Raw genomic sequence first — 20,946 nt, 5'->3', positions numbered from 1 at the left:
AACAGTCAACAAGGCAGCAAAAAATAAAATAAAATAAAACAAGTAAAAGCCATCACATGTCCTTGCAGCTATAGCTTTCATGGAGCTCCCTTAATCCTACAGGCAAGCATTTCTTCTAGACATTGATTTGTTTTTTTCCAAGGAGATGGGCTTCACTATATCTTTACCTCCTTTCATCCTCTGAGTAGCCTAGAGAGGTGTGTGTGAAGGTGAAAGAGAACCCCTTTCTACTATCTGGGCTTTCAGGGCTGTGCCTGGGATTTGAACTTGAGTTTCTGACATCTAAGTCCAGCATTTGTCGTTGCGGCCATGTTCCTGGAGGGTCTTCACCCCAGTTTGCTTTTATGATATTCCCTAAAGGTCTGACTACCTCTTCTGACTTTGGCAGTGGGTTGGGTGCCTGTTTCTCGAACCTGTGTCCATGGAGCTCATAGTGGCAGTGGTGCAAAATGCATTTTTTCTATCATGTAAACAGCCTGAGGCAAAGGGTCAAATATCAGGAAATCCTGCTTCACAAATTGTGCAAGATACAGTTAGGCCTTGAGGGCAGTTGTGTGTGTAAAAATGGAAAGGGTGTTTCTGTCCCTGGCACAGAGCCACAGCGATTTGCAAAGCCACACCTATTTAATATTTGCCTTGCAAATAAATCTAGGGCAGCCGTATCACCCATCAACTTAGACCTTGATTTCTACTTTTGACTCTTTGATAGCCTAGAAGCAGGGGCGGCGGCGGACCCTGAATGAAGTACCTTCCCAGTTTGGCTTGTTGGCCTGGTTCCCTGTAAGCAATTTATTGATCATCACAGGTGAGCAGCTGTTGACAAGTCTGGCCAGTTACGCAACTGTGAGCTGCAAGGAGAGCAAGGAGGAAGATGGCAAGGTTGCACAGGCAGCTTTGCTAATTCAAGGGGAGCACAGTCAAGCCCTTTGCTTGGCAGTTCTGCTGTATTCTCCGATTACTTTGGCCCTCAGAAGCCGTTCTTCAGCACAATATCCCTGCAGGTTTTGCTGACTTTAAGTTTCTTCTTTAAAGGGGGAGAGAGAGCTCAGAGTAGCTAATTAACTGCACACGAAGCAATGAGGAATACACCTGAAATAACCTTTGCATTTGGCAGAAAACCAAACACCAAGACTGCATTTCTCCATAGGTTTGAAACAAACAGATGGAAGCACAGTTTATTAGTTTAATCATCCATATACAGTCGTAACTTGTTTCTCGAATGAAATCCATTCCAGAAGTCCGTTAGATTTCTGAAAACATTCGAAAACCAAAGCACAGCTTCCAATTGGCTGCAGGAGCTTCCTGAACTCAAATTTGAAGCTGCTCTGAACGTTCGGCTTCCCAAAAACTTTCGCAAACTAGTCCAAACCACAGGTAGAGGACTTCCCCTTTTAAAGAAAGAGCCTTTCTTTAAAAAGCAGTAACCCCACTGATCACCTGGTTGGAGAGCTGGATTTAGTTCTTCCTGTTGTATTGTTTTAATGTTTTTGTGTTTGCAGCTCTGGGCTCCTTTGGGAGGAAGGGCGGGGTAGAAATTCAATAAATAAAATACTTGGCACAATTACTTTATTAAAAAAATGCAGCTCAGCTGCATCAGGACCATTTGGTGTCTCATCAGATTCTGTCACTGTGGGATAAGCTGTGTTTCTTTAAAAAATAAAAATCACAAGAGGCTATAAAAAAACCCAAGACTTCCAAGATATTTTATTAAAGTTCCATGCTGCACTAAACATACAAATGATGAGAAAAACAAAAAAAGAAAAAGAAACCATGCACATTTCTCACCCAGAACAGCATTTGACAAAAAATTATGGCAATAGAGAAACCTAGTCATTGAAATCACAGTTACTAAGTTTTCAAAATCGCAGGTATGTGTTGTGATAGAATAGGATTCATCTGTACGTAAGGAAAATGACGCCTGGATACAAAATAATTCATCCACATTAGAAAAGTTTCATTGGGAGGTTTGGACCAGGGCGGGGGGGGGGGGGGCTAAATCCCGATTCACACCATACAAATAAAGCAGAACCAACACACATTTAAAACAGATAGCTTCCACCCCATAAATCCTGGGAAACTGGTTTATTAAGGGTTTGGCGAACCAAAGCTCAATGAGAATAAAACTACAGTTCCTAGGATTCTTTGGGGAGGGGGAGTCCGTGTGTGCTGAACGTACTTTAAATGGATGGTGCAAACCCTGGATGGTGTGTTCATCTCAAGAACTAATGCAAGTAAAGTTCATGATGGAGCATGCCCCAAACACTTCACATATATTAGAGACATACATTATAGTACTTTAGAAAAAACAGAGAGGAAATCCAGACTCAGAATGTGACTTGGTTCCCACAGCACAGTAAGCCAGACTGGCTTAGCAAGCCCAGACAAGCATGGGGGTCCCAAGAGAAGCTTGCACCCAATCTGCTTCCTGGTCTTCCACTGCTGTGCTGAGCTAACAAACCAGGGTTTGTTGCAGCACATCAAAGAGGGACCCATGGTTAAGCTCACTTTGTCCTTGGCGCAGCATGATCGTAAAAAGGACCAGGGTACAGCAAACTCCTCCAGTAGCCCCCACACTCAGGTGGTCTCACTAAGCCATAGCTTGGCTCATTTAATCATGTGAACCAGCTCTTCGTATGGCACACAGCCTCTTTTTTATTTTATTTTTAAATCCAAACACTGCATTTCACTGCTAAAAAATCACTGCAATAAGAAAAGTGTCACATTAATCAGCCCTCAGTGGTACTTAACACTTATTGGGGGGGGGGGAATTCTGCCCTTTAGATTTTCGACAGCAGTCCTCTTCAGGCATTTAGGGTGAAAGGGTGCGGGCTAAAAAATGAGAATTCAGACAGGAGGATGAGCACCTAAGCTACGCTCCAGCATTCCCCAAGCACAGAGAGTCCACTTCAGAACTTCTGTGCTGAGATGGAAGATCTGAAAGGATCTTCTAAGCATGCTTGGAGAACGTGGGAAGATCTCATGCGGAGCTCGCCCAGGCCAGCATGTTGGGGGCGGGGCATGCATGAGCATGTGGGGGTGCCAGGGGCAGGACATGTGCTCACACCCCTGCCCACCCTCCACTTTTAGCCTACACACATTGATGTGACGAACGCCCAATGAGGCTAAGGCAGCCCTTATCCATGGATGCTCTCCAGATCTTCCTGGGCTACAATTCCCATTGTCCTTGGTCACAGGCCATGCTGGCTGAGGCTGATGGGAGTTGTAGTCCAAGACATCTGGATGAGGAAGGCTAGGCTTTTCAGGAATACAGTCCCAAAGCAGGAAGTCCACTGAGCCTCTCCCTTCCACCCGCTGGCTCTCAGCAGGGGCTACACTGCGGTGAGGCCCTGCGCCACACCTGGCCATTTCCTTGAATGTGAGATTCTTCCATGATTACACAGATCTGGTGCAGACACATCACTGCTGATCTCTTAACCTTAGTTAAGAGAGCTAGAGGAGAGTAAAAGCTGGCATGCTTCTTTCCACTGCTTCATCCCTTCTTTTGCTCTCCCGCCTTTCCCTTGTCGTCATGCTCCTGGTTCCACATTAGGGATGGACAAACGCCTCCATTCTGGATCTCTCCCTTTCTCATTGTCCCAATCTTAAATTCAGTTCTCTACATTCCTGCAATTTGGATTGTTTTTCAGGGGCGTGGAGAAATCATCATAAAAATTAATTAACATTTTGGCGCAGATTTGTGTTTGATTTTGGCTAACATGCACTTTTTCGCAAGCCATTTCCCCTTAAATAATGTTGATTCATCAGGATGCAATCAACATTATTTAAGGGGAAGGCTGGTGGAAATTAAATCCGATAGGAAAGGTGAGAAAGGAAGAGAGTTTGCCAGAGGGTTTCGTGCTCCTAAGCTGCAATCCTGTTACATGTGAATTTGGGATTTACCTCCAAGTCAGCATGCATAGGGTTTGAAGACAATGCAAATTTAAGACGTGTCGGCTCAGAAGAAAGACCCATGAAATTCCATGGGGCTTATTCCAGGGAAGACTGTATTGGACTGAAGCCACAGATCTCTTAACTGTGTTTAAAAGACCAGGAATGTTATTCTGCATCAGGCCAGTCATCCAGTAGCCTGCTCCTCTCCAAACCACAATCAGCAAAAAAAAAAAAAAAATCATTTGTCCAAATGCAAGGTGCATTCTAAAAGACAATTCATTGGCCAAGGGTATCTTCCCTCATTCATTTTTCTCTGACTGCACTCCGTACAGATGGCTGTTTTCCCCTAATACTTTGGCCATAACTGCATACAGGATGTCTGATCTTAATATAAGATGCCAAGACATCATCAGCTTGGAAGTATCCATCCTTTTGAAGACTATTATTATTAATCAAAATATTATAGGCATACAAACAGAGGAAGAAGAGTACATTCTTGAGGGAAGCCCATAGATTCTGACATTATTTTTAAGAATGTTCAACACACATACCTGATATGACTGTCACTACAAGGCTCATCTGTACAAAACAGCCATCTATGGTTCTTCGGCGTGATCCAAAGGTCCCTAGGGCTCTGTGGCACAAGCCGGACGCCCTAGTCTTGTCTCCCTTGGGAATGCTCCCCAAGCATAATGGGGAATGCTCATCACATGCGCAGAGGACTCACCATTGCACAGAAGACAGTGGGCCAGCACCTACATGCACAGAGCAAAACACAAACCTGACAGCTCGCAGATACGCAACAGAACCGCTGGGCCATTCCACTTGTGCTTAAAGACCAAGGGTACCAACGTTTGGTGCCCTCCAGGCCTCGCTGGACTACAACTCCCATCATCCTTGGCCACTGGCTCTGCTGGCTGGGGCTGATGGGCACTGTAGTCCAACAATATCTGGAGGGCACAACTACACTGGCTACCCCTGCATAGCCTGACACAAAATATTTTCAAAACATTATTTTTTTAAAAAAACACACACCAGGTATCAGTCATTTGTTAGGCAGGTGAATTCAGGATGATGCTCTCCAGGTGTGTCTGGACTGCAAGTCCCACCAGGCCCAGCCAAGCATGGCGAATGGTCAATGAACACCTGAAGGTCACCACATTGGCTACCCTTATGGTAGGCAAACAATTGCTTCAACTGTTAGCTGCATCCTTAACAGAATAATTGTAAGACTTCAGAGCTCTTAAGAAAACCCTTGCATATCACGATACTTTCTTTTGTCACACACATGCACATACGGGGAGTAAGGCGGAAGAGGTGGGGTCAGAAAGGGCCCAGTGAATGTTCTGCTACCAGAAAAGCTGGGGACACAGTACAAATCCGTTATAAAATCAAAATACTGTCAGCTTTGCATATCTATTGTCAAGATTCTTGAGGTAATACTGATATTCCGAAGAGAGGAAAAACTCACATAACTTTCCCGGACTGCTGCTCTTGTTGTTTTTATTGCTGAATGTCATATTTAAACACCAGACCGGAGAGACAAATAGCCTGCTGGCCTCTTCCTCTTCCATTGAGCTCCACTGAAATGGGGAGGGGGTTGCTCAGATCCCATTAATTCCAATGGAAGTCGTGCAACGAAAGTTCCTGCTGGACTATGGCTTCCTTTGACTCGCAAGCAACCGACCACACCCCAGCCCTTTCCAACGCCGCGGGGGGAATATACTTTCATCGTCGCCGGTTTCTAAAACCCTACAGACACCACACAACGCTCCGAGCTCCAATGCAAAACAGCCACGACGGAAACAATTATTTCAATCCAGACCGGGGGGGGGGGACCAAAGCCACACAACCACATCACCTCTCCCCTTTTCAGCTTGATGGAGAGTAACAACATTATTGTAGACCAAAAAAAACAGTTTCCCCCGTTCCCCCTTTTCCTTGATTCCCACTTCACGAATTGAAAAATAAAACATAAAAATAAAAAACCCCACCAATGTCACTACTAGGACCCCTAATTCCTAGGATCTTAAATAAAATCCTCATGTTCATAATGAATAGTCGCAGCTCCCTCTTTCCACTCCTTTGTCCACAGATCGCAGGGTAAAATTCAGGAAGAAGCACCCTGGAAGCTGTCTCGTTTGGCTTCTGGCTTTGTCAAATGCGGAGCTGGTAGCCGACATCGTTCAGTGTTGAGAGCTCGCTCACTTTCTTATCCAGCGCAGCGGGCCTAGAATCAAGAAGGGGAGAGGAGATGTTCAAAAGCAAATGATTAGATTCCCCTAGGATGAGACCACTACCACCAGCGTTTCAGAGTTGTATCTGAAAGTCATATCCACACCAAACATTTAAAAAAACAGCCGTGATTTTTTTTCCAAAGAAGAGGTGACCTCTCAGCTCTACAATTCACAGCACCCATAACAAACTACAGTTCCCAGGATTTTCCATGACTCCTAAAGTGGTACATGAGTGCTCTAAATGTATGGCGGTGGTGTTTTCAGGTGGTGAGTAATGCACCACCATTCCTAAACACCAAATGTCACCAAGTCGTTTATTAACGTGAGAGTGCTCCTGTGGTCATCCAATCTATACCACCAGCAGGAGGTTATCGTGTCCATCTAAATCTGGGGTAGCCAATGTGGTGGCTCTCCAGCTGATTTTGTTGTTGTTGGACTACAACTCCCATCATCCCTGACCAATCCTAACAGGATGCTCTGCTTCACTACACATCTGTGACATTTCCTCCAAACAGCTGACACGCACGGAGTGGATTATAATGGCAGCTTTGGGTATTAATAAGAACACAAGAGTCTTCTGTATCAACCCAATGGCTCATCTTGTGTATGTTTAGCTTGGATAAGAGGAGATATGATAGCCATCTTCAAATGGCTATTATTTTTAAGCAGAGGTTGGGTGGCCATCTGTCATGGATGCTGTAGCTGAGATTCCTGCATTGCAGGAGTTTGGTCTAAATGACTCTTGGGTCCCTTCCAATGCTACAATTATATGATCCAGTCCAGCATCCTGTTCTTGCAGTGCCCCAACAAGATGCCTATGGGGAAACTGCAAGCAGGATCTGAGCACAAAGCCCTAGACAAAATGGCACTCCATGTGAAGTTTTAAATGCCTTATTTCTATTGCAGTTGCACAACGTTGGTGTCTGAGTTGCATATATGATTTATCCTTCTCGTATGAGATTATAAATAGGTATATAGAGTCATAACAATCACTCACACGAACACAACACAACTTGTCAGATAGGCTAGGCACTGATGTTGTAAATCAGGAGAGGGGAAGCTGTGGTCCTACAGATGTTGCTGGTTTATGATTCCAGTCATCTCTGACCATTGGCCATGTTGGCTGAGGCCAATGGAAGCTAGAGTCCAACAAAGGGCCAAGGTTCTCCCACCCTGTTTGTAAATTTTTCCATCAGGAAGAACACAGGGTCATCATTCCTAGACATGCAATAGCTTCCAGTTAAATTGCAGCAAAGAAGGTTGGGGGGAAAACATATTTTCCACCTTACATAACAAACCCAATCTAAGCAGAAGCTCACTTTGCTGTCGCACTCCCAAAGCATGCATTTCCAAAACTTCACTTGGAATCAAATGTGAAGATAATCGATTCTGCTAAGTGACATTCTCCAAGCAGCTGCAGCTGGAGGCTGCTGTTACTTCCAGTTCTCAAGATTAATAACAGAAGAACGTTGCCTGGTTTTATAACCATGAAGTCGAGGAGTTAAATCAGAACACACAGACTGAAAGCGGAATGGAAGCCAATGACTCCCAGTTCATGAGAGGTCTCTATATCCCCACCTTCAGCCGTTCCCGTTGCTAGTCGACAGGTACACAGGTACCAGGTCTCAAGCAATCAAAGTTGCGATACTAAATTGTCTCACTCCATGTTGGACAAAATGGCAGCAACCTTTTATTTCCACAGCCAGAATACCAGCTGATGGGAATTGCAAGTGGGCAGAGTGCTGCTGCGCTCATGTCCTTGCATGGGCAACTGCTTGGCCACTGTGAAAACAGGATGTTGGACTAGATGGGCCTGATCCAGCAAGCTCCTCTTGTGCTTGGTATATAAGCACCATTAAGCATTAAGAGCTTGCAAACCCAACTTTCAGAATGTACAGGTGTCTCCTCTCCCACTTATGTGCTATCAACTTGCGCATGACCACATACACTTGTGGCACCAGGAAATAAATAAATAGATCAATTCAAACCAGGAAATGGTGGGAGAGAGATGGAGAGTCTTCATGGCTCACAAGGAGACTCTCCCCAGAGCCCAAAGAGGGCAGAGGACGCCCCAAGGAGACTGGAGGCACAGCAGAGCTCTGTTTAGTCTGCTCAGCCTCCCTGTCTAACAGCTGACCTGCACGGAAACCTAACAGCTGCAGGCGCTTTTTCATGCATCCTCCTGCTCTTTAGTGCTAAACAGGAGCAAACATCAATCCAGATAAAACCCAAATGGCTGTTTGTTCTGACTGAGCGCTAAAGAGCAGTTTTCCACAGGGGAAAGCAGCGGGACAGGATGAAGTGTAGAGGAGTCCGGAGTTTAGAATCAGAGGTGTTAAAGACCAGTATGTGACTGCAGTCTCAGAGAGAATGAGGTGTGGGTCTTTACAACTTGGAATTCAATATCAGCATTGGTAAAGACCAGGAAGCTGCTGCAGAACAAAGATACTCTGAGTAAATTATAAAGTATTGGCTGGAATTGCAAGATGTGCTGGTCCAGGAACCTAAGATCTAGTCATTAATTGGGCAACCCCAAGTCCTTCCTTGCATGGGGAGGCAGGGAAGAGGCTGTGGGCTCACAAGGTGGTCTTGGCAACAACTACCAGATAAGGCCAGAAGGTGTAGCTGGCTTCCTGCAGGACTGTCTGGCAGCCAGCGACAAGGAAAGGGCATAAAAGGCTTCCCGATCCCCCTTTGCTAAAGGGGAGTTCACAAAAGTATCTGATAAGAGGCTTACTGAGTTTTGTACAGTACTTGGGTTTTCAAAAAATGGTAAAGTGAATGTTGGCCCCGAAAGAGGCTTACGTAATCTAATTGTTGAAAAAAGGGATTGACTAATCACAGCTCTCCATTAAGAAGGTGAAGCTTCCCCGTGGGGAATGCCAAGTCTTTTATTCAGCCCTTGCCAATGAAATTATGCAGCCCAGGGGAAGGCGGGGAAAGTGCTGACTGAGGGCCTGTTTCCTACCTTGTCACTTGAGCAGATTTAATTAGCATGCCCAAGTAAAAAAATAATATCATAAATAAGGAAGCAAAGCAACCTTGGTAGACATTCATTATTTTAGCTGCGTCCGTGAGGGGAACCAGGAGTTGAAACAGCATCCTCCTAATTAATTTTGCTAGAGTAATCCCATTACATTTAAAGGATTTTCCCTCTGGGTTAAGGGGCCTGAAGGAGGCAGCTTGAAAATGATTACCATCTGATTAGGAATTTGAAGCCATTCTGATATACCAGGTACAGTGGTACCTCGGGTTAAGTACTTAATTCGTTCCGGAGGTTCATACTTAACCTGAAACCGTTCTTAACCTGAAGCACCACTTTAGCTAATGGGGCCTCCCGTTGCTGCCACGCCGCCGGAGCACGATTTCTGTTCTCATCCTGAAGCAAAGTTCTTAACCTGAAGCACTACTTCTGGGTTAGCAGAGTCTGTAACTTGAAGTGTATGTAACCTGAAGAGTATGTAACCCGAGGTACCACTGTATCCGAAAATTAAAAACTAGCCCCATTATGGGATTTAGCTTAGAACATAAGAAGAGCCTGCTGCAATGGCCCATGTATCTAGCCCAACATCCTATTCTCACAGTGGTCAACTAGATGCCCACAGGAAACGGGCAAGTGGGACCCAAGCACAAGAACATTCTCCCTTCCTCCTGCTTCCAGCAACAGGTATTCAGACGCACTGCTGCCTCCAAGAGCACTAGATCCCTGCTCCAAGGTGCTTACACATTTCAAAGGGGAAGGAGAACAGAAAGAGAGGGGATGTGTAAGAGAGGCATGAGATGAAAGTGAGCAAAACCAAACGAAGTTGGGTCTACTTTCACTTCCTTTTGGTTGGGGTGTAGACGGAAAATTACAGGCTGTGTTCAGAAGTTTATCATTCGAGTGGCAAGTCCAGTGTACTCAGTACCTTTTGAACACTTGTACAGCTTTCATGCTCAAATTAAAATAGAGGAGAACTATTTTTTCCTAGCTTTCATAGAAGCCGGATTTGCACAGAGCCGATTGGTGGGCCTTTGTGTAAATCACAACACTACTGAACTGCTGCCTTCAGAGTCCCCTTATGTGTGTCCCAGAGGAATTTTGCTGGCCGCCATCAGAAACAGAATTCTGGGTGAAATGAACCTTTTGACCATCCCAGCAAAGCAATCCTCATGATCAAGGGTGGGGAACCGTCCAGATGTTGGACTCCAGTTCCCACCACCCCTCACCACTGGCCCAACTGGCTAGTGTGACAGATGGGAGTTGAAGCCCCCAACATTTTACAAAGCCACAGGTTCCCCATCCTCACTCATGATCCTCAAGCTCATCCTACTCCAAAACTGTCTTAAAACTTTAAGTATGTCATAGGATCCTGTCACGTTTACTTCTAAGAACTAGAACAGTCATCACCCTCTAGCCCAGTGTTGCCCAGACTTGGGTCTCCAGCTTTTCGGGGACTACAATTCCCATCATCCCTAACCACTGGTCCTGCTAGCTAGGGATGATGGGAGTTGTAGTTCAAAAAACACCTGGAGACCCAAGTTCGGGAAACACTGCTTTAGCTGTTTTGGACTACAACTACTATCGGCCCCAAACAGTATGCCCAATGGTCAGCAATGATGGGAACTGTAGTCCAGGAACATTTAGAGAGCTGCTGTTGGGAGTTGCACCCCGGGTTCACAAAGGCTGAACTAAGTCACACACTATTCAACTTTCAACTTGAACTTAGCCTAATCTTTTATTCCCCTTCCTTCCCTCCCCCTCCCCTTTTTATGAAGATTACCCGCTCTGGGATCCCACAGCTAATTCTCCCCTGGTCTCCACACTGGCCCAAATAGGACTAATTTAGCCAGCTAGCCCTGGTGATCATCTAATGTTTATTGGATGGATTTCCCCCCTAAACTGATTTTTGAATCCTGAATTTATTGTTATTCGTGTTTTATACTGTATTTTATGCTGTTTTTTGTTGCATCACAATTAAGTGTTTTGAATTTGTTGTTAGCCAGCCTGAGCCCGGTTTTTGAACCAGGAAGGGCGAGGTATAAATAAAAAATTATTATTATTACTACTGCTACTTCTACTATTATTATTACTATTATTATTATTCTGGAGTTCTGACCCTGCTGCTGACCAGCAAGACTTAAGCAGCCCCTCAGCCTACCTGCGGGCCATAAGTGCTACAACCCATGAGCGGGCCAAGGGATGGATTTCAATTTCCCTTGCCCCTGTCCTGGGAGAAATTTAAAAGCAGGAAAGGAGCTAGCAACAGTGCACCTGGCGTTTGGCTCGCCAGTTGGCGCTCCAGAGAGGCCTGCTGAGCTGACACATCTTAGTCAAACACACACCTCCCCCTTGAACACTTGTGCCACCCTAGCAACTGTGGAAACAGCCACAGAAACAGGGAGATTAAAATACTCCCCTAAAGTAGGCGCAATGAGGCAGGAAGAAGGAGCTAGAGATTTGCAACCTCTGACAACTATAATTATCCAGACACTAAATGAGGCCAGGCACTCCTACCGAGAGGCCCCCAAGAATGCTGGTGGTTCAGCGATAGTATGAATTCGCGGGGAAAATAGAAGCGTGTGGTTAATTTAACAGCTGCAAGGAACATTGGGGTATATTTAGAGAGACAGTCTAGTGACACTTTTCGCTGCTAAGAAACTGTGAAGAGACCCCTCCGTAGACTTATTTAAAATGCAACTATCATACACATTATGGACCTAAAGGACACATTCAGATGTCATTCTAAACCATCGTTTAGACACAAGACACAGAAGGGCCAGAACAAACCTCAGTGAGTCCCAGGCTTATACAGTTTCCCTTTCCCTTTTGCCTCTTCCTCCAAAGTGACTTGTGTTCACTTTGCTACAGCTTTGAAACAAACCAACTTGCAACGAAAACCTCACCAATTTAGGAGAGGGGCAGGGGAGAGTGGGCAAGGCCGAGGCTTACTGTAGCTCAATCGCATCACAATAAGGCAGCCTTCTGCAACCTGGCGCCCTTCAGGTGTCCCCTGAAATATGACCAGCCCTGCATTGTTAACATTTCAGTGTAGGCCAAAATATGTCTGTTTCTCCAGGTATTTGGGGATGTTACTCCACTGCTGCTTTGGGTGTGCTGGAAATTCTACTTGCCATTTAATTTATCTAAGAACCAATTCTAAGTGTAGATTGCTGTTTGGTTTAAGGGATGTTGTAGCCTGCCCTGGGATCAGCTGGTTAAAAATATCCTTAATACATAGTAGGTAAATAAGTTTCGCTCTTGCAAAGCCCCTGTACCCTGACATTGTCCTTGTATTTTAAACTTAAGAGACACATTTTAACTTGCACACAGCATTTTTTAAATGTCTGGATCACCAAAGCACCACAAAGTGCTTCAGGGCTGCCCGCTTCAACTTGCGCAGCCTTGAACAGAACCCACTTTAGCCACACCCCAAATCCCTCAAAGGCACCCTGCCTCCGTTCAAGAGTCATTTCAATCCAGTGCCTTAGACCTGAAACATATGGTGTAAAATGTAAGAGGGAGCCTTTAAACACGTACAGAATGTCTTCTCACCTCTGCAAAGGCCCTATCAAATCCCAAGGATCTGGGTAGGGTTTGAAGGGGACCTGGGCAAAGTGTCATCTGAGGCAGGGACGAAACTAGGCTTTACTTCACCCAGGTCAAAGACCCAGTTTGGCACACGCACACCGCCTGCATTCGCACACACACACATACAGGTTGGGAGCCTCAGTGGTGCCCCTCTGGAGGCTTCACCCGGGTGAAATAAAACTGGCTAGCCCTCCCCCTCCCCCTCCCGCTGTGTAGCTATGGCATTGCTCTAAGGGCCCCCTCTTTTAACAGCGGGTATACCTGGCTGTGGTGGCAATGCTCTAACCTGTACTAGCCAGCTGGGTCTAGTCACCCTTTCAGTTTACTAGAACAATGCTAGGTCAGGTGCATTGTGGGAAATTGGAACATGGCTATATCTGGCAGCCTGGTGCTGCCTGAAGCGCCGGGCCTGAAAAATAATTCAAGGGGGCTCAGGACTGGCATCAGCCACAGGCCCTGGCAGCTAACCAAGGACATCAGGTGCTGACTCCAGTTCTCTAGAGAAAGCAGCGATAAGGGTTTTTAAGTCAGAGGGTACAACTTCAAGACAAGCTGCCTGGCATTTTTCGTCTTAGAAATTAAGGCTATATCTGATTTCCTCTTCCTTCCTACTATCTGAACGTTCTCACTCTGAAAACCTGTGATGTCACGTGATACCTGAAGACTCCAGTCCGTTGGATAGGATTCAGTTTCTGCCTAAAAAGATCAAGAAAGCAGAATCTGCTGTGGGATGCATATTTTTGCTTTAAATCCGCTACATGTGCTACATTCAGCGTAGTCCCAGGCATGTATACTTAGAAGTAAGGCCCATTCTTTTTAGTAGGCCTTACTCCCAAGTGATTATGCACAGGGCTGAAATTTCAATCTTCATCTCTTCTCCTCTCTCTCTACGACAATTAAATTAGGTTAGGTCTGAAGTGTAACTAAACTCAAGCAGTTTCAACTTCAGGCACCATTTTAAGAAAAGCATTAAGCTGCAACCAAGTTTGGTGTTCAGTCAAGTTTGGTTTTCTGCTGTGGAACGTTGCGGTGTGGGGAGATTTTTGTTGTTGCTATTATTGAACAACTCAGAACAGCAACAAAATGGTGGTGTGGAATGCACCCATTCGTTGTTTCAACCATCCAGGAAACTCCATTCCATTCGCCCTCTCACACATCCCCAATTTCCCACCTGCAACAAACGCTTCACATTCTGTGACCACTGAGCATGTCAAGTCCTCACTGGGCTGTTTTGGGAAAGGCACTTGCCTCCTAGGTTTTTCATATATATGACTCCAGCAAAACTTGGAGTGCACCCAAGCAGGCTGATGCCTCCTAATTTGTCAGCAACCATGCTTTAGCTACATAGTCAGCAGCCAGGCTATGCGGCCACCACCTTGCTGAAGCTAAACATATCCAGGCCTGGTCAGAAACCACCTTGGGTTCAATGATGGAAGCAAGGTGGGGCAGAAATGAGGGACAATAAATACCTCAGCATCTGAGCTCACTGCTAGTATATGACTGGGACTCAGAAACTCTTCCTGATCTACAGCTAATTCCCTAGAGATCCATCAGCAGAACCAAGTCTAACTTCTGCCCACCTCGTACCTAAAATGTAGTCTTCCCTGCCCCTCTGGATTTGCATATTGTAGAGGAGAGGATGGGAGTTTTTCAACATAAATTCCATTATGGAAGGAAGGCAAGCAATGCATTTTAAATCTTAAATAATAGGCAAGCCGTCTTCCAGCAAAGATTTTTCTACCACTACTTCTGTTTGAGGACACCTGAGAAGTTTCCAAGGAGGCTCAGGGTTTCCCAGGTCAGAATATAGCCTGAAAAGCATTGGAGGTCATATTCACCACAAATATCTGACCCAGTCAGCAGTGCAAAACTCAACATGGGTATACTCACGATTTGTCTCTTCGGCAGGCCCGCCTCTGAGGGCTGGTTTGTCTTCTTCGGGGGGAGAGGGACTTCCCCCGTGTTCTCTGCTTGACTGGAGAATGGGCACTTGCGGGCTTCAAAATCTGAAAGAGGGAAATGGGTGGGTTAAGAAAAGTTTTCCCTTGCAAGTAGTTCATTGTTGGATAGGAGAGAAAGTGCACCTTTCATTTATGAAACTGCATTGTGGTTTAACACAGCTGAAGGTTTTCTTTTCCATTCTGTTATAGATTACTCTGACAAAGGCAAAGGGGTATTTTTGGGTTCTTCTGAATGTATCTGCTGCTGGCTTGTGATTCAGCTTGTCTCCGCAGCCTTCTATGGACTCTGCTTGTTTGTTTTAGTTGTGCTCTTTTTGGTAGATCACCTTAATATAAAGACTTAAAGGAGAGCTATCGTTCAGCATTTATACACCATAAAATATTGTGTATTTTAGGGGTCTGTTGAAGACTTTCCTGTTTCAAGTAGCCTTCTAAGTGCAGATTGTTGTTCCAGTCAGTATCTGTATTAGATATGAAATTGGTTTTATATACTTCATAGTTGTCAGTGGTTTTTAAAATTGTTTTATATGTAATTGCCTCTCTCTTGCTCCCTCCCTCGCGCGCACACACACACACACCATCTCCAGGCATCACACAAAATGGGCACATACCTTCATTCTCATATCTCTGGCATATTTCTCCAGCTCCTTCCTTATCTCTGACCTCACCATCTTTGACACATTGAGCACCAACTGCCTCCATTCGATGGGCTGAAAGCTGTGTGGTTCATGGGGGACATACAATCCAATTTTCACTTTTTTCACAGAGTGTAAATACTTTTTGTAGGACTCTTCAAATTCAAAGATGAGGTCACTCAGAGTTCGGAAAATCAAAGGCTTGTCCATCAGCTCCGATCTTCTGCTCATGCCCAGAGATCCATATCGACCATTGAAATAAATTCCAAGCACCACATGATGAAAATTGTTCCCTGAGAAGTGGGATTTAAAACTGATTGGGAATCGTTCCACTGAAGGCTGCCCATTGGTTAAGTATCTGGCAAGGCTACCGTTAAGGCAACAAAGACCCTCTGTTGACAGAAATGTTTTCCATGCTGCATATGATACACATATAACATTTGCCTACACTGTACTGTGTTCAGACATCATGATCAGCTATGGTTTGTTGCAGTAGGAACAAACCTAGGTGAGCCTTGAGCTCATACACTCTCGCTCCTACTGTGACCAAGAGATCAGAAGCCATTTCAGCTAACCACAGTTTAGCATTACATCCAAACGATGGTTCACCTCTTAACTGTGTTTTGTTGAAACAAACCATCTTCATAACCCACGGCTTGTAGCTGGCTTGTGTCAGAGACATTACAAACTGTAGTTAGAATAAAACCAGAAGTGAAAGCTTTCAAACTCCTCTGTGTTGCTGTGATGGTGGAGAGGAGAAGAAAGGAAAGGAGAGGATAATACCAGTGCTTTCCTGGTGTATAATACCAGTGCTTTCCTAGGCTTGTTCCTGTCACGATAAGCCATGTTTTATTGTGATATCTGAATGCAACCATTGGTCATTCTAGCCCTATATTATCTATTCCAATTAGCAAGGCCTCTCCCACCAAGACACAAGGGTTTTCCAAGCACTACTATCGAAGATCCTTTTAAGTGGGTATGTCAGAGATTGAACCTGTGATCTTCTACAATACATGAAATGTGTGTGTAATGGAGCCAATTACCTTCTACAGGGCAACCAATTTAGGCAGCTTCGCAGCAAATCTTAACCACCATTAAAGAGAGGCTATCACTCAATTTATACTATATGAGGAGTCAGTACTTGGGTTTTATACCTCAGTTGCCAAAACGCTTGAGTCAGCCCCAGCCTTCTGCTGAAAGGACTCAAGATCACAGCGTACGTAAAGTGAAAATAAGGAAGGAAGTTTATAAAGATGGTGTTTGTTCTATAAAGTACAAAATGTTCAGAGGGGTCTCAAGAGCAACAATCACTCCATCAGTTCTGAGAGATGTATATTCTCCAACCTAATTGGAAACACTTCGGAGCAGTTGGTTAATGGAGTGTGGAAAGCAGTTTCAAGAAAGGGATTGTCCCCCACAGGTAGTTCTTTCACCTCTGCTTAAACAGGTTTTATAAAAGTATGAAACAGTATAAATGAAACCTGCAAGAACAGTTTAACAGAAGCTGTGGGACAAAAGATTATTTTTAAAAATTATTTTCTATGTATTTCCTTCCCTAAAGGTCCCGTGGTGCATTGCAACCATTTAAAGTAAAATATCACAACAGTCTAAAACAAGACACAGACACAAGCATAGTGTGGGTCCTTTATGTGTATAGTGTGGTTCCATTGTCCTTGCCAAACCACTTTTAATCCTCAGCTGCACATGACGTACGTTTAAAGCACATTCCACCACCACCCAAAGAATCCTGGGAACTGTAGTTTGTCAAGGATGCTGGGACCTGTGAGGGATGAACTACAGTTCCCAGGATTCTGTGGGGCATGTGTGCTTTAAATACATGGTCTGCATGCAACCTCTGTAAACTACTATCTGCCTTTAACTTCAAAGGGGTTTGCAAAGGAACTGTTCCCTTTTGAATGTGGGTTCTATGAGTGCCAAATTCTGATATGAAGCTCTATTCATCTTTTTAGAACTCAAAGTTATCAAGATGACTGGGCTGCAGTCTTAAATAGATTTTGTAGAGGGCATGTCCCAGGGAACCCAGAGCCTTTTAACATCCATGTATATTTGCTCAGGAAGGATTGTACTGTTAAAACACTCTGCACAACCTCTTTTCACCCACACAATATTTCCCCAAGTAATTATCCCAGCTGAGGGTCTGGATAATTATGACACTTAGGGTACAACCTAAGGAGACGAAAAAGTGAACTCAGGAGCTAAAGCATTTCCATCACTTCCAACATTGCAAAACGCCTTTGCAAAATGAAAAACAACAACAATAGGCTTTGTCTAACTGAAATGGCATGGAACTCAGCTGCGAGAAACCTGCCCTCCATTGCATTCTCACATAAACATGAACTCCCGAGGTGCCAGGAAAGTGCTTAAAAATGGAAGGACTTTTCAGCAGTCTTTTTTAATCCAGATCAACATGTATCATGTGCACACTAATCTTTATGCGCCACTGCTAGCACGATATCATTTTAGGATACGTCAGTACCCATTTATAGGAATCCGCAATATTTGTAGTCATGGTTTTCCAACATCGCTCCTACTGATCCTTTAAGCAAAGGCTACATTGAATGCAGGATATGCCATAGCAAACACTCCCTTCCTCCTTCTGTCACTTAAGGTTATTGATAGACCTACAAGGCATGATCCAACATTGAATCAGAAGCAAAAACACGCCCGCTTCCAGGCAGGAGTTTGTTGTGGAATTGAGACAGCTCATGCTTGGAGGCTGCTCACATCATCCACATAACATCATCAACATCAAAACGCTAACCTGTCCTTTTTCCTCAGAGGTTCCCCATTGCACAAAGTCCACTAAGTAAAAAGAAGCTGTTATGCAATCCTAGTCACCGCTGATGCGGAAGCTCTTTAGCAAAAAAATTTGGGTGAGCACCACATGTGTGTGTTGATGTTTCAGTGGGTTCTATCGTCACACCTCTCAGTTCAGAATAACTGTTCTTTCAGGATCTCCACACATGTGGTGGATTACCTCAGGTGTCATAAGAAAGCGGCAGAGATAGTGCAGGATAGTACGCACCCCAGAAATGATCTCTTTCAGCTTCTGCCTTCTGGAAGAAGGTACAGGGTTATAAAGACTAGGACTAGCCGCCTGAGAAACAGTTTTTATCCAAATGCGATTTTGGTTTTAAATCCAGTGTAAGGTAGTCTCTGTGGGAGTATATTGTATTTAATTATGGGGTATCAGAGTTTTTAGGGGTTTAACCAGGCTGGGATAGATGGGATAGCTGGCTTGTTAGTTTTTGAATGTCTGATGTAGGTTTTTTCAATTTTGTTGTTCTGTATGGGGCAATGACAATAAAGATTATCGTATCGTATCCACCAAGATGGGTGTGCATATATACACACATACACAGACATTTGGAGGTATTGCACAAAACCTCTATATCAGAATTCCAGAATTTCATTGCTATTGTGTATGTTTTGGATTGGGGGTGGGAGAGAAGCATGACTGTGCGCCTAATAGCTATGGGGGCCTATAGAGTATTCCTAGTTTGAGGGAGGTATAGTGCCAGTCCCCACCAAAGCAAGCAGCAGATCAAGATAGTAAAATTATATCACTCTCTGGTGCAGGACCAAAATATTAATTTAAAAAAAAAACACCAAATGGATATGGGGGAGGAGAGCCCAAGCCTCCATTTTGTCTGCTGTGAAACATGATAACTAATGGCCGGTAACACCTGCTCTTGTGCTCTTGCACACTTCTGGGGTACAGAAATAGCTGCGCACATGCCTAGAACAAAAAAAGGGGGTAGCAGAGGGCAAGGGAGGAGTGATAATGGGAAAAGATAAAGCTACACAGCACAGGAACATGCCACCATGTTCTGCTCACTTGGTGTGGAAAGCAAATGACTGAACAGCAACACATACCCAAACAGAATATGCTTGGTGTTGTTTCAGGTCAATCTTTTATGTTGGGGGGGGGGATTAGAGGCTTTGAATCCTGCAGATCCATGAGCAGTCTGACACCTTTAAACACACACACACTATTAGGAGGACACAACAGATGGGACATTATGCTGCGAGCAGTACTTTATTTCTTAAAAAATGTTGAGGGGTACTCTCATTTCCCTACTCATTTTGAAATACTGCCCCTCAATGAGGCCAAACTTAGATTCACAAAATGTTTAGGGGTTTGCATACCCCTGCAACGCCCGCCCCCCCAAAAAAGCAATGGCTGGGAGAGTTCCAGCAATATTAGTTTTGTCCCATGCAAAGACCTCCCTCTCCACTTGTGGAGCAGAACTCAAGCAGCCTCCTAAGGCCTCTCATACAGCTCTCAACTAGTTTTAGAATCTTAAAATCAAAATGCCTTCTTGCTAATTAGATCTTTAAGTGCTTTGGGGTCACCAGAAGACAAGTAAATGCAGACTTCATCTCAGATAAATTATAAAGCCAGTTGCATTTCTTCTTCGATGTAACCAACTTCTAGATCTGCCCTTTCTTTTGCTAGCATCTGTCAAGTCTTTCAGGCACTGATCTGATCCGTCACAATTGTTCCTTGCATCTCAGAAGAATTTAACTCCATTTGCCTCCAAGCAGATCTTTGTTAAGTCTGAACAGCTGTCCCCTGTCGCCACCTGCCCTTGTGTCAGAGCCATAAAGCCTTCAGGTCCCCAAATCCTTGCTATTTAATCCCATTAAATTCTAACTAGGAGGAGGAGAATCACCTTTGACTTTGCACTCTTGTGTACCACAGAAACAATAGCCAGAGAAGGGGACCTTCAGGCGTAGGACGCTTTGGTACCTAGTGCAAGTCAATGGCTGGGGTCAACCTCTTCTTTTGAAATGAAAAGACTCATGGTGAATACAGTACAACCAGACACAGACCAAGCCTACTCCTGAGCCTACTCTGAAACAGAAACGGCAGGAAAGAAAGCTTGCTTCCCCACCGGTGTTGTGTCCGCACGATGTATACAAACAGAAGTAAAGTTAACCCTCCACCCATATGGGGCTTTTCTCAGAAACGTACAGAATTTTCAGCTGGCCGTAAGTGCAATTCTGTGGCTTTTGCTGGACAGAAGGCATGCAACATCCATTCTCATTCACTGTTCATGATTGACAGGTTGCTCCTGATGCAAACCACTCAGGGAAGGCGCCAAGGGGTCAGCATAGTTAGGCATCGGCTGAGGACCCATACCCCCAGATGGGCCCCACGGACAAGAGCCCCTTGCACTTGCTGTAGTAAGGGAGTAGATTCAATGAAGAACAGGATGGAGTCCCATTTGACCGTCTTGCCCAAGAATTTGCGGCTGACACCGAAAGCACTGATAGTAACCTTATAAATTTGGACATGTTTTGAGACTGATGCCGTGCGCATCGGGTGATGATTTTATCTGCGTGAGCATTCATGAACACTAACTTCAAGATAGGGACATTGTTCCGTGCTTCCTTCAACCAAGACGCAAGATCAGGAAGGACCGAAGAGCAGAGTACTGCTCGTAACTGCTCTACAAATACAGAATTCATTGCCTAGGCCACACACGCCCTGTGTTTTCTGGGAAATAGTGAAGTCTCACCTACACTGCCAGCCTTTTTATCAGCTTACTTTTGGCTCAGTAAATATATTTGCCTGAAATGACTACATGGGTTGATACTGATTGAACTTCTGGTTGCTTCTTTTC

General features: G+C 44.7%; 1 protein-coding gene across 2 annotated transcripts in view; it reads right to left on the bottom strand.

Annotated features, from left to right (window-relative positions):
• Positions 1-5,374: 5,374 nt before the first annotated feature.
• VASH2 (vasohibin 2) overlaps positions 5,375-20,946 on the bottom strand; it is a 35,231-nt gene continuing 19,659 nt past the window's right edge. Inside the window, exons 6-9 of one of the 2 annotated variants that reach the window (XM_081904299.1) lie at positions 15,272-15,653; positions 14,590-14,705; positions 13,357-13,395; positions 5,375-6,121 (exon numbers count right to left, since the gene is read on the bottom strand). In XM_081904299.1, coding sequence (XP_081760425.1) covers positions 6,049-6,121; positions 13,357-13,395; positions 14,590-14,705; positions 15,272-15,653 — 610 coding nt within the window. In that variant the 3' untranslated portion in view covers positions 5,375-6,048. The remainder of the gene's footprint in view (positions 6,122-13,356; positions 13,396-14,589; positions 14,706-15,271; positions 15,654-20,946) is intronic. The other variant, XM_081904300.1, reaches the window with a different exon arrangement.

Source organism: Podarcis melisellensis (genome assembly GCF_964234715.1).
Source record: "Podarcis melisellensis genome assembly, chromosome: 3".
Taxonomy (NCBI): Eukaryota; Metazoa; Chordata; class Lepidosauria; order Squamata; family Lacertidae; genus Podarcis; species Podarcis melisellensis.
The sequence above is the reverse complement of the archived record's forward strand: the minus strand, read 5'-3'. Positions and strand labels throughout refer to the sequence as shown.